This window comes from Andrena cerasifolii, chromosome 1 (genome assembly GCF_050908995.1).
Source record: "Andrena cerasifolii isolate SP2316 chromosome 1, iyAndCera1_principal, whole genome shotgun sequence".
Classification (NCBI taxonomy): Eukaryota; Metazoa; Arthropoda; class Insecta; order Hymenoptera; family Andrenidae; genus Andrena; species Andrena cerasifolii.
The window spans coordinates 24847004-24863065 of record NC_135118.1 but is presented as its reverse complement, the minus strand read 5'-3'; the positions used below and the strand labels follow the sequence as shown (position 1 = coordinate 24863065).

The 16062-nt window shown below is 40.6% G+C and overlaps 1 protein-coding gene across 4 annotated transcripts in view; it reads right to left on the bottom strand.

The window, feature by feature from the left end:
• Window positions 1-16062, bottom strand: part of LOC143371480 (uncharacterized) — a 47191-nt gene that overhangs the window by 28195 nt on the left and 2934 nt on the right. Inside the window, exon 1 of one of the 4 annotated variants that reach the window (XM_076816710.1) lies at window positions 2201-2353. The exons of the other annotated variants lie outside the window; for them this stretch is intronic. Coding sequence (XP_076672825.1) covers window positions 2201-2227 — 27 coding nt within the window. The 5' untranslated portion in view covers window positions 2228-2353. Of the gene's footprint in view, window positions 1-2200; window positions 2354-16062 lie in introns of those variants that run through there. 4 annotated transcript variants of the gene reach the window in all.

The following is a 16062-nucleotide window of genomic DNA, read 5'->3' as shown; positions in this document are numbered from 1 at the left end:
CCACCTCTGGGTGCGCCACTACATTGTGTATTACTACTATTATTATTATTATTCGTCTTTATTACTTGGAGGCATACAAAGGACAGTGATACATAAAGAATAGCGAAGTAAAAGGCGAGGCTGCTGTACAATACTGTTAGAAGCCTAACCGTAACAAAATAACTAAAACTAAAACTAGGAAAGAAAAGTAAAAGCAGAAGAATTAAGAGAAAAGTTATGGAGAGAAAAAATTATTATGGCGCGTTAGGATAGAAAAGCCTAAACGTAGATGGACGAACAGGGATGAGACAAGGAAAAGAAGGAATATAGAGGTGACTTAGGAATAGTGTAGAAATATATATCGTCGAGCTTTACATTTAAAATCAGGAAACGAATTTAGCCCTCGAATATGGAAGGGAATTATAATAGTGAGCAGAAATATAGGATTGAAATTTAGATGCCGAGTGCGTCGGTATGGAAAGGAGATTTCGATGCCGAGTAGAAAGAGAATTAGAGAATTATTCATGGATAGAAGAAAGAATCGACTTGAAAGATCTTCTTATTCATCGGTAGAGATACATAACTACTAGCACTACTTAGATACATAATTTGATAATGCATCGACACCTGCGGCACATATTTCAACGAAACACCTTTCGTTTACTCAGACTTATAGATTGAAATCTAAGACCAGAAGAAAGTACCTCGTCTACCTACTACACAGTAACTTCAATCCAAGCAGCTTCGAGACAGAACACTTTGCTCCTTTTAGCTGGTATCCCAAGAATCGAAGAATTTACAAACCACGGTGTATTATATCGCTCTACCTAATTTTACGATCGCAGTTTTTACTGGGCGTACAGCAACAAACCCGAGAAAGTAAGTTCTCACTCGCTTCGTATGCATCTGTAGCCGTAACGCAATCCGTGGAGCAATGATCATGAAAGTAGGTGGGAAAAGAAAGGACATTAACAACATGATTCATCCGCGATTACTAGGCTGTGCCATTTTTCTGTAAAAAGCCAGCTTCAATGAAACGATAGCAGGTATAGCATGCGCGGCTGAGCGTGCAGAATGAGATACGCCAATCGAATTTGTGAGGAACGCATGTAGGTACCTGCAGATCGGTATGGGATTAAAAGTCGTGTAACCGATGCAGTGTCGCGAATGTTCGTCACGCCTATTGCACCGTTGCTTGGAAAGAATGCTGCAGGAGGCATGGGTGTTCGTCAAGGTTAAGAAGATCTTGCAACCAGCGCGTATTCAGCGTCAGATTATCACGGTGCAATCGAGGAAAAACGTGGGACGTGGAATTCCTCGAGTTTCCTGCGTGGCGAACCTGGCTCTAGTGTCTTCTCTGGAAATATCTCTGCAATCGATACATCTAATAATCGTGCTTTCGGTAATCGCGTAGCAATATTTTTTTGTTAAGAGGAATTTAGTTTTTGAGCAGTATTTGGAGAGAAATGAAAGGAAAGGAAGAAAATGAAAAAATGGATTCTTTGAGGAGGCTTAACTATAAGTACTGAAGCTAGAGGCGTGGGTGTCGAAGTGTGGTGACGAAGAATGTAACTCGATTTTAGTTTGTGGTCTACAACGTTCGAAGGATCGAGATCAATGATCTTTGTGATTTATTAGGAAAACTCAAAGTGTAATGACATACTCTTCGATTTCTGTGGAGTGTCATCTTGTCTCTGCAAATACCCGAGACTTATTTAATTGACAAAATCAATATTTACTAACCATTTAGATGGTTAAACTTTACAATGTCTATGCTGCTATTATTCAAAACCGAATTTAAATTACAGAGGGATAGCACAAACAGCTGTCAGCAAGTTCGATCGAGGTTATTGCCAGGGGTGGATTTGTACAAAGGCTACGTAATAAGTTGGGGCGGTAAATTTTGGACGAAAGGAATGGAAGAAGATTTAAACACAGAGGCTTGAGATAACTTTAAAAGTCATTCACTTTTTTCTTCGTCTAACAAATTAGCAATACTTCGTTTGCGAGATTTTAAATTTTAAAATTGTCTCAACTCTTTTAAATTAAATATTCGATGATATTTTACGGAAAAGGCGACAGACACTTGTTACCCTAGGGACGCCAAATCTCCACACCCGCTCCTGGTTACTGCAATTGAAAACCAAGTAAAAGGATGCAAATTCGCTTCGAAACAGCGATAAGCTGTTGTCCTTGAGACAACGTTACAATAGAAACTCACCCGCCTCTCAGCGAAACCTATCTCCATTACTCGAACGACGATAATTATTAGCTACCGTGGTCCCCTGATCGTCGCCTTATGAGAACGCTCAGGGGAAAGAAGGCCCTGATCCTGATGGCCGTGAAACAGTGAAACTACAGTTCGTTAGAATGGGAAACGGATCGAGAGAGCTTGCATGTGAACGAGCGTTGCGTGCTGCCCATTTGAATTGCGCATCTGAAACGTCCCGTGGAAACCTTTCTTCCCGTTTACGCACGATTCGTACGGCCGAGGATTTCCCGCCCGACCCTGGGGCCCCCACTTTCTACGAGAGAGATACGGTGTATCAGAAAATCGACTTTCTAGAGAATTAACGTCGACTGCCCTCGTTGGGAGGATTTGATTAACGAGGAAGAGCAAAACTGACCTTTTAATTTTATTTCAACCCTCGTACAGCGAAGGATTCTAACGATTGCACTGGAGTTGGTGCCTGGGTCCGTTTGGGCCCAGTGGTATTAGTCCCATTGTACACACCCTAGAATTTACATGTTTCTTTTTTTGTTAAAGCAATTCATATTATCGATAACTGAAGTTCTTTCCCTTACTATTCATTGTTGAGTTCAGGGGCCTTACGCTTGAGACAAGGAAGACCCAGACACCGGCGTGGGTTAAGTGGTAACGAATGAAGTAGCAGAAACTGTTAAAGGTGCCATCGGAACTTAGTGTACAGAGGCCACGCGATGCCGCTTTCCCAGGGACCCGTGACATTGAAAGCGGCCCCTAACGCGACGAAATGAAGCAGGTTTCCAGGCGCAATTAGCTAGCTTGTACGCGTCGTGTCCGATCGGTCGAGGGAAAGAAAGAAACGAACGGCACGCGTGCAGGGGACACGTGAGCGTGACGGTCGTGTGTGCACGGTCCTTAATCGCTCGTCACGTGCGCGGAAAAACGGGGGAAAGAGGCCCCGCGGAGGGCCGCTGGGGCCTGTCCAGGTCGTTCGAATCTGCTTTCACATCGTTGTTTCGCCACCGTCGTTCGCCTCAAGCGCGGGAACATCGGCCGGGCCCAGGCGATTTCTTTGACATAGAAAGGAAAACGCGGTGCACGCGCGCGCGCGCGCGCGCCGGCTCAATGGGAATATCGCGTAGTAAGATAGAAGAGGGGTGTACCGTCCTCCAATTGTGATTAAACGAAGCAATCCTATAACCGCCATGGGGCCCTGCGAGACTCGTCGTCTTAAACTCGCAGTGAAACGATCCCACCGTGATTAAATCTTCCTCCTTTCTTCCGTCTTTTCGCGGAGAAACCTGGTATCGCGATGAAAGTGCGTTAATTGGCTGGCGGAGTTTTACTTTTCGCTTTTGGTTTTTAGTTTGAATAGTAGATGGTAAAACTTCGGTGCTACCTAAGCACAGAAGATGACAGATTTGGGGGATTGTGTGTAATTAATTTAGATTGGGGACACAAATCGTTTTGGGGGCAAGCTTGCTCTCTGGGTGGATAATATTTTGGCTTCAGGTAAAATCGAGGGGTACTTGGGACTTACTGCTAGTAGTGGGGAGGTAGGGTAGAAGATGTGAGAGTTAAAGGTGGAACTGAAATAGAGAAATATGAAGAGGAAGGACTCGTCGGTAAAATGCAAGGCTTCTCTATCAGACCCTACCTCAGACGCGGAAATATTAGGAGGTAGGACTGGGGATTGCAAACCGGTAAATCGGTAAATCGGTTTTAAGTTTTTTTCATTGATAACGTAGTAGATATCGACGGGATTATGCGCTACATTGCTATATATACTATTTTTACCGGCAATTCGCCAAATTTTTACCGGTAATTTGATAAATTATGTATTTCTCGCAAATTACCGGTAAATATCGAGAGATACGTAATTTATCGAATTGCCGGTAAAAATTTGACGAATTACCGGTAAAAATTGTACGTATAGCAATGTTGCGCATATATGTAGCGTATAATTCCGTCGATATCTACTACGTTATCAGTGAGAAAAAAACTTCAAACCGATTTACCGGTTCGCAATCCCTAGGTAGAACGAGTAGGTATATGTAGCAATCGGTAGTTGAGGGAGCACTTGCGAGAGAACGAGATCGGTTGAAATGCCCTCTTGCGGCGAGTGCGGAGGTATCGCTAGAGTAGAAACCTCATGATTGTTTTTGACTTTCATGAAGGTACACCGCCATGTGTAACCGCAAGAGCACACATTTCCCTGCAGAAAAGTTCAACAGTTCCCCCACCTGCAAAAGCTAAATTCAATATATAAGATGAACAATAGATCCATCGAAATAGCATACTCTGTACATGAAATTCCTCTCGTCGCGTTCCTGTCATATCCCCGCTCCCACTCATAACGCACAGTGAAATATAACGCAGCGAGCGTGGCCAGATAGCTTTCAAGCGATTTATACACTTGCGTCTGCAGCCGACGCGACCGACACGCGCAGCGTTCTGTAATGTTAACAACCTTGCGCGCGATAAAGCGCGAAATATGCGCGCGTGGGCGACAACGCGCAATTCCTATACGCCAACGCTTGGTAGAATAATCGATAGCCAAGTTTCCGCGTGAAAAATCGGCTATATATAATACGATTTCGACACGAATCGGTAAAGGTCGTGTTTTCATAGGAGAACACTCACTCAGTTGCGTTTTAATCCGTTCACCATCGTGAAAAACGAACAATGCGTGGCTTAGATGCATCGAATGCATTCAGTTGCATTTCATATTGTGCTGTGTGAATTTTAACGAATAAACGAACCACAATTACATGGGGCAACTTCTAGCACTTGCTGCATCAGAGATCACTTCGGAGGTGCAAAAACTTATGAGGGCAACAAGGCTGGATATCAATAACAGCTGTTATCAATTTCTACTTCTAATTTTATATATATTCTATAGAGTTTCTAACGCTACTATTTTTCTCTTTCTTGTTTTCTTATATGTATTTGTTTTTTTTATCTTCTTGTTTCTTTGGTAATGTCTACTGGTGCAATAAAGAATTATTATTACCTGCGGGAAAATTGCAAGAAGGGAGCATTGCAGAGTAGAAATTGCGATAGATTTACAAACGAAAGCTTCAAAATCGCGAATTTAATCGTCGCTATCGCCACAGAAGTGGTGGTATGTAGTGGAGAGGCTAGTGGCTACGCCCACTTTCCCATTTTGCTTAGGTCATGCGCACTGGAGGCTTCAATACTGCTCGGTGTAGTTACGTATTCTTTTCTCTTCCTAGAACGACGTAAATCAGTCGTTATCGGTCCAAATCAAGTTCGTTCATTTTCAAAGGAAATCAATGCGACTTTTTTAGTCTCGTTTTTCCAGCAACCGGTAATTCGAGGCCGACAGTCCTCTAAAAAGTGGCGAACGCGGTTCAATGTCCTGGGGAGTTCGTGTTATTAATTAATACCACTTATCGGTGGCGAATTGGTAAGAAAAGAAAAGGCATCGCGGGACCGTTCACCGCGGTAACTCGTTTCTGAGTAACATTTGAGATTTATAAACGGCGAGCACGCGCGAGCAACTTTCATTTCGATTTTTCGACACCCTTGCGCAGCGAACCAACTATCGAGTTTCCAGCGGGTTGTATTTTCCGCGCGGCGTCTGTTGTGCAATGTTCCGCTTCAACAATAGCTTCCTCATCATTTAATCGCTTAACCCTTGAACGGACGGGATACCCCATTCTCGTGTATAATTTATTTTGTGAACATAATTTAACATAACTTTATGCAGTAGGATTCGAACTTTTACGATCTGAAAATTTTTAATTTTTGAAGATATGAGAGTAGTGAGTGATAAGTGATTTGTGTTGGGTCAAAATGAACCAAAATGGTTACTTGCCAGTGGTTTCAATCTACACTCCGAAATTTATCGAAATCCCTATAATTGTCAGCAGAATCAATTTTAAGGAAAACACATCGACAAAGTTCGTCTATATAACTCGGCTTATGAAGTTCGTTCTACATGAGGTCCCAACAAAATTCATTCTACAGGGTCTTTAAGACGTGCAACGAAACGGTTCCGTTACTCCAAGCAATATAATTTTGCACATCCACCAGGGGAACACGAGGGATGTAATTTCTCAGCTGTTTCTAGCATTCCTCTGGTTTAATCGCCTGCTGTGGTTGTTTAGGGCTCACGCGACCGGATATTTCAGTAATTTTACAGTCTTCCTGGGAAATTTCAGTTCCTCTGCAAATCTATCCACGCTGAAGCAAGAGTGCAGTGACTTCCATCGCGAGCAGGTAATCGAGGAATCGAGGCTCTGACAGTTCTTTATTACACACACTTCCAAGAAACTAAATCATGCTACTGAAGGAAATATACGAAATATTCATATAAAATCTAATCGCTACCATTATCGTAGCTGTGAAAGAACCACCTCAGTTTTCGGCGCATTAAAGTATCAATATCTCCTTTTAGATTTCCAGCCAGAAATTGAAGTTTCAAAATCTCCAGTACATATCCCTAGAAATCCATTTGAAATTTTGGGATTTATAAATTTTGAAAGTTTGAAACTTAAAAACTTTGAAATTTTGGGGTTTTTAAATTTTGAAAGTTGAAACTTAGAAACTTTGAAATTTTTAATTTTTAAATTTGAAACTTATAAACTTTGAAATTTTTAATTTTGAAATTAGAATTTTTTAAAGTTGAAAATTTCAAATTTAGAAATTTGAAACTTTGAAAATTTGAAAATTGAAAATTTGAAGATTTGAAAATTTGAAGATTTGAAAATTTGAAAATTTGAATATTTGAAATTTTGAAATTATGAAAACTTGAAGATTTGAAGATTTGAAAATTTGAAAATTTGAAAATTTGAAATTTTGAAATTTTGAAATTTTTAAAATTTGAAAATTAAAAATATGAAAATTTGAATTTGAAAATTTGATATTTCGATATTTGAAATTTTTAATATTTCACAATTCACTGAACTTTAGGTATCTTTAAAGACGCATATGATTTTTGTTTACACCAAGTAATTCGAAATTTATTGGTCAAAGCTGATATTCTAGCGTCTATCGACAGGTTTGTAGAGAACATTAAAATTTTCTGTCGTTCCAGAGTTAGAAACGAGTCGGAATACCAAATTCCAATATTTAATCACGAGAAAGCAGCGTTCCATCGAATTCTTCCCTACTTTCAAGTTTTGCCTCGAGGTTCTGCTGTTTGCCAAATGTCATGGGTCATCAGTGACCCACTCGACGCTCAGGGTGTTAACTGAAAGACTACCTTGCTAAACAGGAAAGGGAAGCGTCAGTCAGCTTTGTATTATAATAAACCGCATACACCAAGGACGCGTCGCGCGCTACCCGTTCCTTCACGATTCGTGCCCTGAATCGATCTTCCGGTTATGTCACGATTTCCTCAATGGAAACGCAATTATATACCTGACCGCTGCAATTCCGCCTGCTCCGTTGTCGACATAATAAGCGCACGCAGGCTCGTACGAATTATGCGAGGCGCAATCCACTTGTGCAACGCCGCAGGATTCACCTGTCGTTAACCTGTTCTCGTGCGCGTCAATGGATAGAATGATTGTCACCTTCCCAGACTGACCAAAGACATGTCCTAGTTTCAGCAGACGCTCACTCGAGTCTAGGAATTTCGCGACAGCCGGAACGATTGGAATGTTTTAGGTACGCTTGTATTAATTAGTGGAACCAAAGTGTTGCAAGTGGTATCGAAAGGCGATGGGATGGTTTTAAGGATCTTTTTATAGGTACGAAGAATCGACACCACCTATTGAGAAAATTAGTTAACTTATTGCCACTGATAGTAGCATCACTGATTTCCAAATCAGTTTGTGGCGAGATTTGGGAAAACAGAAACAGTTCTTAAATAAACGCACTTTCGAGATGTAATAAAATGTTGACTGGACTTTATACGAACTCCTGCAGAAATAGTAGGACACTAGTAGAATATAAGTAGAAGTTAAATTATGTTAAGAGCTTCACGTGAGTAAAGAAGGTCGCACGAACGTTGAGACACTGAACTGATTAATATTCATAAGTAGATACGTATTGAAACTGATACGACCTCTAGTGCTCTTCAGTTATATACACATAAATTCAAATAAACCGTAGAATCATCAATTTTGCACGAAGACAGGATTCGGAGAAGAAAATATAAATAGCACCACTTGAACTACGTTTCTGGAAAGATTCAAAGTCTGTTGAATTCTCGAGTTGCCGAACACACCTTGTAAATAACAAACGTTAGTTTAAATATGAACTACGCTTTTACACCTTGGAAGAGAAGACGCGAGATTGGTCCTCGAGTAACGAAAATGGGAATCTAAATTTCTCCCAGGGTTCAGCTGGGCCTTATTTATACACCCAAATGCTGACGTACCATGTGCACTAATAGGAATTTCCAAAACTAATGGTCCCGTGTGCTCAGAAACTTTCTATAAATGTGGATCTGGAGGGTGCAGATGCACTTCTTCTTAATATTATCCTAATTCTCCTACATTGACCAGCAGATAATCTTATTGACGGAGGAAACAGTTGTAAGGCTACAACCCTTTTTGGGATAACACCAGTGAAAACGAGATATCCTTGTTGACACAAGCGAGGATCCTGTACATAGATACAAACTGGTGCCCCAGGCCAGGGGTCGCAACATATGTCTTTAACTATCTAAATATAGGCACTTTTGATATTTGAAGAAATGGAAAATTTTTCAAAGTCTCCGCTACCTAATACGAATAAAATTAATTTACTGTAGTCTTCACCCTCGCCAAAGAGTATGTATTTTTATGTTATTAAATTTCTGTGGCTCTTCTAAAAGTAAAGAATATGTGTTTTACGACTGTTTGGCCCTTTTTAAGTCCCGAGTTGCCAAACTTGCCAAATTGCGCCCTTTATTTATGATACATTTATTTGACATAAGTTGTAATATTTCATTTAAAACCTTCTTTTAAAAAAATGCCAACAATAAAAAGCCCATTTTGCACCCCTAATTTTGCCAGTAAGAACGAGCCAAGCATAATAGGGTAAAGGACCCAATTACTGTCACCTTAAGCTATTTTACTTAAAATAACGAATAAATAAACGTTGTAAAGTCATACAAAAAAAGAATTATGTAATTCAACCTATAACCTATACTATAGATTATAGTTTATTTATTCGTTATTTTAAGTAAAACAGTTTAAGGTGACAGTAATTGGTTAGGTGTCAGTAATCGGGTCCTTTACCCTAGTGGCCCGTCTAACAACGTTTGCCACATCGAAGCCTCCATCCCGGAAGATCTCCACAGCTCGCAAGGATGATCCATGGACTTGGAACGCTAGCCCACGCGCGACATTATTTCGCGCCTAGCCGCGAGAAATGGATGATAAATACGCGCAGAGGTCGACGTCCAAGGGCCAGTCTCGTTTCAACAGCCAAGAGACAGGCGCTTTGCGCAATAACGAAAGTAGCTGCATAAATGTTTGTCTTGGAAAACGTCATTCCAATCGTTCCTATCGCGCTTCTGGTGCCCCTGCAACTTCGCGCTCGCCCAGATACCTTATCGCCGCTTAAAAACGTCACTGCGTAGGACACCACTGCGTGCACAGAAATATCTGTCGTTTCCCAAACGTTCACGGTCCCACGAGCTCTGATGCACAGACGTTCGGAGCTCCTGGCGGAGCTTCTAAGGTGTTTCCTTTTCTAACGGGACCGCGAGCCTCCCATATTTCTCCCTGCGTCCACCTCAACTCAGCCATTTCAATTTCTTTCTTGTAAATACACCGTGGCCTTCTGTTTCGTTGTGCGCTTAAGATAACGCCGGGTAGCAGGGGTTGCGGTGATAAGTTCCTTGTGTTTTTCTTGCGATTAGAAGAGTTCTCAGGGAAGCAAGGACGAAGTTAGACTGATAGATAGATAAGGGTTGTAGTAGAGTTAAAATTAAAATAGAGAGAATGGGGAGTAAGGACTGCATTATTAAGGACAGCTGATCCCATCAATAGAGCTATAGTTGCGGCGAACCAATATCTCAGTGATATTGATGTGTTCTCTATATCGTGTGATTCATTCCGGCACAAATTGCTCAGTCGACTCTCCGAATAACTGTCCCCGATGCGTAGCACATATGCTTAGGTTATTAGAATGGTTTCCAGACTCATTTCTCTTTGTACTAGTTAACATGTTTTGTATACTAAAGGGTATTCCCGTTTATAATAATAATAATAATAATAATAATAATAATAATAATCATTCATCAACAACTAGCCATACAATACAAACTTGTACAACATCATACACCCACATATATTTATATACATACCACAGAGTGTATTAGAGAATGACAAGTACAAACTATATTGGAATAGAAGCATCACAACGGACAAAACCATACCACACAATAAACCAGACATCACAATAATTATCCACAAACAAAATAAAATAACACAATTAATCGAAATATCCATACCCAACACAACAAACATACCAAAAAAAAACAGGAGAGAAAATTGAGAAATACATCAACCTAGCCGAGGAAATTAAAGACACGCGGCATCAAGACAAAGTAGAAATAGCACCAATAATACTGTCAAGTACAGGAGTCATACCACGCAACATTCACCAATACACCCGCGCACTACAACTCCCTACAAACATATACATACAGTTACAAAAATCAATAATCATCGATACATGCACAATCGCCCGGAAATTCTTAAATGCACCATAACTCAACAGATATAAAGAAAGCACGCTTGACCGAGGTTCGCGTGCTGTCTATGATCAACCAGACACAAGTCTGAGAAAGAATAATAATAATAATAATAATAATAAAGTAAATTTTGATGACGTCTTTTTATCAGACGATCTGAGTACTCGTCATTTCTTAACAATGCTTAGTTTTAATAAAAATTCTTTTTATAACTGGACTCTAATTCCTCCACTTCAATTCTGGCAACAACTGTGCCATTTAGGTTTCGTTTCTATTAAAGATAACCGAGATAGGAAGCGAAAACTACGTTGAATGTACTGTGGCAATGATTTCTGTCCGAATGCTCGTGGTGGCATAACAATGCTCTGAACAAATCGCACGACACGATACCAATACCTTGCCACCGAGGCCAGTCGGTTTCGCAACAGTTAAATCCGTGTCACCGCGACCTTTTTATCGACGAGCATCGCAATTCCTGTTTCGTGTGCCGACTAATGACACCGCGGCTCTTGGGCAACGCGAGGCACGCGAACGGCGGACAAAATCTTCGATGGACGAACCGACTGTTTCCTGACGGCGGATTGATGCACTTTCGAGGAAACAAGTGTATTTCAGTCGTCGAAATGGCTAAAGAGCACGACGATCGATCGTGCTCGAGTGACGCGAGCGGACCAGTCACGATCACGAGATGCTCGCAGAAGCGTTTGGACATCGCGGGATGCTCTGGAGCGTGGCGACGTGACTGTGGAAGTGTAGACGAGTATGAAACCGTCGAAAAGCAACGCTCGTTCTCAGGACTCAAGGTTTCTAGCCGCAGACGCGTTACGCCTACTCTATTCTTTTGTTTTCAACGTGTTAACACGTTTTTTTTTCTTACTTTCATTTCACTTCGTTTCAATTTTTTTTTTGTCTCTGCTAAATTTACTTGTAATTTGCCGAGTTATATGTTTTGGGGAACAGGTATGAGGTAGATTGAAACCGTTTAATTTTGTTTGAGTAATTTGTATGCACTCCCCAGAATATTATATATTTTTCACACCACTCTTATTAGAGTCTATTTTTCTGGAAGACCCAATATGGAATAAGGGTAGGACTCAGGTTTATATTTAGTTTACTTCCAAATATTCAGAGTTAAAGACCTTGGAATGAGTAGATGTAAGAATAGCCCTGTAATAAATGGCAAAGAATACATTTGGTGGTTTGCATCCCCAAGAATATTATATTGCACACCACTCAAGTGAATCTCATATTAGCCTCTATTCCTCTGGAATCTAGAAGAACCAATACCAATCAATTAAAAGTTCAAAAAAAAAATTCACCATAGTTTTGGGAATTAAGGGGACTAGACAGTCGTTTTCCGTGAAAGAAACACTTTCTTTTTAATGTATTTATAAAGAAAAATGAAAGCAAATCCACATGTATCCTTTTCACCAATTTTTATTATTATTATAAAGATTGAAAAAAAACTTTAAAACTGAGGGTGCTGACTGGTAATCATTTTAACGTTCTTCTGTGGTTTTGCTGTAATATTGATCTGAAAAAGTGACGTAATCCAATTTCAAGGTGTGATTCTGGTTTGTTAAATCCGTAGTTTCTCGCGCAACCAATAAAAACTCAAATTAAAACAGAATTATTAAATTGGCGGCTGAAAAATAGCGATTATTTCAATAAAAATTCGGTGGTGTTTATGGGTTACTAAAAATTCGTGACTTTTTAAGTTTTTTAAAATCCTTCGTTCAAATACTAGATAATACAATATAATAAGTAAATTCTTTTGAATTTTTTATTTCTGATGATCGACTTTCGAGCAGCAGTGGTCACCGCAAAAGCCTTTTCTTTTAGAGAACCTTCGAGTGATGGATAATAACTTAGTTATTGATAAATATTATTAAATAAAAAAATTACGATGCACGGTACTAGATGCAATCCTTAAAAAGAAAAAAGATTTTGTGAGAAATGTGTTATAGCTTTTGAGTAAAAAATTCCCAAAGACCACCCTTTTTTGCCCTCCTGACTGAGCATGACCCCTTAATACTACAACCTCCCAAGCTCACCACCGATCTGCCCAAATACAAACTGCACCCCTAACAAATTTAATGACCAATACCTAGTGTCTTACACCCTCAAGAACATTGCTTTAACATTTCAAACACCAATCAAATCTGTCTCCATTTAGTCACTACATCCGTACAAAGCACAATATGTACTCTGCTCTGTTATTTTCCCAAGCACGAGCCTGCAGAGCGTGTTTGCCTTGACGATGGCAGCCAGTGCTCGCGCATTAGAATAAAAATGTCGGCTCCCCCTTCGCTGTCGATCCGCGCAGAGGATCCTCGTACGTATACAGTTATGTTACTTGCACCATCTCCCAGTCAAGGTACGATCATACTTGGCCGACGTGTCTGCGCCGGGCAATCGCGAACGAATACCAGCCGCGAGTAGGACGAGCGGGGTAATTCCGCGAGCGCGTTACACCGCGGAATGCCTCGTCTTTCGAGCTTATTTGGCGCACAGGAATCCCGTCGACCTTTGTACCCTTTCCTAAGATCCACTGCCCCTTCGCCTTCTTTCTCTCTCCTCTCCCTGGCGACCTTCGATCGAAAATGGCTCGATCGCTTTGCGATGAAGGGGCGACTCCTATTTCGAGGAAAAAGAACAAGTGGAGGGAATACGCGAAGCGTTTCCCATCGATGGAGTTGTGGAAAGTTGCTCGATTCGTGGGAAACCGATTTGTATAAAGCGTGGGGGAATTACGAGCGCGGGGTGATTGCGAATATGAATATTAATCACGCTAGAAAAGCATCAGCGACTCCTCCTCTTGCCACGTGACCGCTCTAGAGGCTATTTATGCGACTTTTGTAAGAAATAAGTAGTGCTCGCGATTGCCCGACTCTGTGCTCCCGATTATCCGTTGGGAAATCACGAGCACCAACGGTTTGCTTTTTTTTATTTATTAAAAATTGATTTTATTTTCAAATTTTATTGGAGTATATTATAGGAATATATAAACACGTAATATGTCTTTGAATGTAAGCAGTAAAGGAATTATTACCTTTCTAATATTTTGTTTTGTTCAATTTTTAAACGATTTTATTTAGCTTCACTGCTCTGCAAATCTTGTGACTTAATTTTAACCCGCTTCCACCAATCGAAAAGATAATAGTCTTGAATTTATAGTTAGGTATTTCATAATTGATTGAAAATTTTAACAGTTTCATTCGACCCCTGGTTGACATAACAATCAGCAATTGCAGGGTTGATATTCTTTTATAGTTTTATTGTCCATCTTAAACTCGCGAAGGAAATAAATCAAGTACTGAATAAATTTCTTCAGTATTCCGCGTAAATATTCTTATCCTTTTTCTGAAGCTTCGGAGAAGGGAATTTCTTGCTTGAGAAGATGTGGATGCCATTGCTACCAGCCACGAAGACCTTGTAGATCCATCGAAATTATGATTAACCACCCGATCGGTCTCAGGAGTACAAATAAAGTAATCCGCTCCGATAGTCACCTCGCGAAGTGTGTAATTGCGAATGAATGGGTTATCCGAGGGATACCTCGGGGAAATGATTGATCGCGACAAGCTTTCCTTCAACGTCCTCAATTTATGAATACTTCGATTATTCCGCTGTCTATACGCGATGGAATTTATTCACAATTTGATCGACCAATCTCCCTGCACCAGCAATTCTCAATTACCTTGAATCCAGAAAAAAACAAACCCGCAGTATTTCATTACTTTCTCAACAAACTCTATCAAAGATCCCCGCAATATATCAAAGAAACATCGAAAAGAGAATGCACGTCACTTCTCAATCCAATCCAAAAGCAAAACCAAGAAATCTGACTCACCTCCAATATCCTCAAAAAAATCAATTATCCAACTACAATACTCCATCCCACCTAAATCAAGATACATATCTATATCTCCAAAGATTCATATACCCCTTTCAAAGATAACTTTCAAATACATCGCTGAACACTTGTTAAAAAACGCCACGGTTGCTCCAAGGGCAAAGGGCCCTGGCAGCCCCAAAGAAAAAAGGAGATTAATGTAACCACGACCAAAGTAATTCAGGAGCTTTGCAAAAGAAAAGAAAACTGGATTTTAAATAAATCTTTAAATAAATTCTTATAACCACCCAATGAATTTTAATTGCGTTTGCGTTAAAAATATTTTTATCAATTTTGTCCGTTCAACTCGGTTTCCTCTGAGATTGAATCCCCGAGTGTGCCATTGTTCCTCGTCATCCGACAATAACGATCTCGATTCTACTTCGCGAGCCAATCGACAAGAAAGTTCTCTGCGGCGACGTGGTTTTCGGTCGTTTTCCCTCGGCTGGCCAAATACAGAGGCGAAGGAAAGCTGCGCGCGACGAAACCAGCGGCACGTTTAAGAGAAAAGTCCCGCGTTCACGTCGATTCCCATAAAGGCGAGCGCATACGATTGCGTTGCACCGTGAACGCTAAACGCAAAACTCGTCGAGTCAACGCGCTGCAAAATGGGCGCGGCTCGGAATGTCGATCGTTCCGCGGGCTCCTTAGAGCAGAGTGGCCAGAGGCACGTCCGAAATGAAAAAGGACTCGGGGCGAAGTCGGGTCCCTCGATCCACCAGGTACTTGCTCCTGATGGCGCAGAAATTTTTACGCAGCTTTTGCGCGCTTTCCAGCGTGCCATGTTCCGTCGAGCACACTGCAGGGGCGTGCACGAGGTTCGGGTCATTGATTTGGTCCAAGTTTTGCATACAGTTAGCGAATAATATGTGTAATAACGTGCTGGAGGCATGGAGCGTGCTATTTAACATTTTTCGAGAAAATTCAGCTTCGAGTGCCGGATTTTATAGACCCTCGATATATGCACTTGTAGTGAACAGGGAAACTGTTATACCGAGATATATATCGAGAAGAATTCGAGTCAAAGTACAGGCGTGTGCGAATTATTCGACTCAATATAATAATTTCATGGTTGTGTTTGTATTAGTAACAACTTCGCTGTTTTTATTTGTGTTAGGTACTTTGATTATCGCGAAATTAGGTAATATTTGGTGTATTCTTAGTTCTGTGGGTGAGTACAATAAGGGTTAATGTCAACGTTGACACTTTTGACTGATTGCGTTAGAAATTTTGTAAAAGCTTTGTATAGGTATTCTTTTTTATTCTTTTTAACTAAAAATGTCCAAACATTGATATTATGCTTTCTTGAACACACCCACAGAG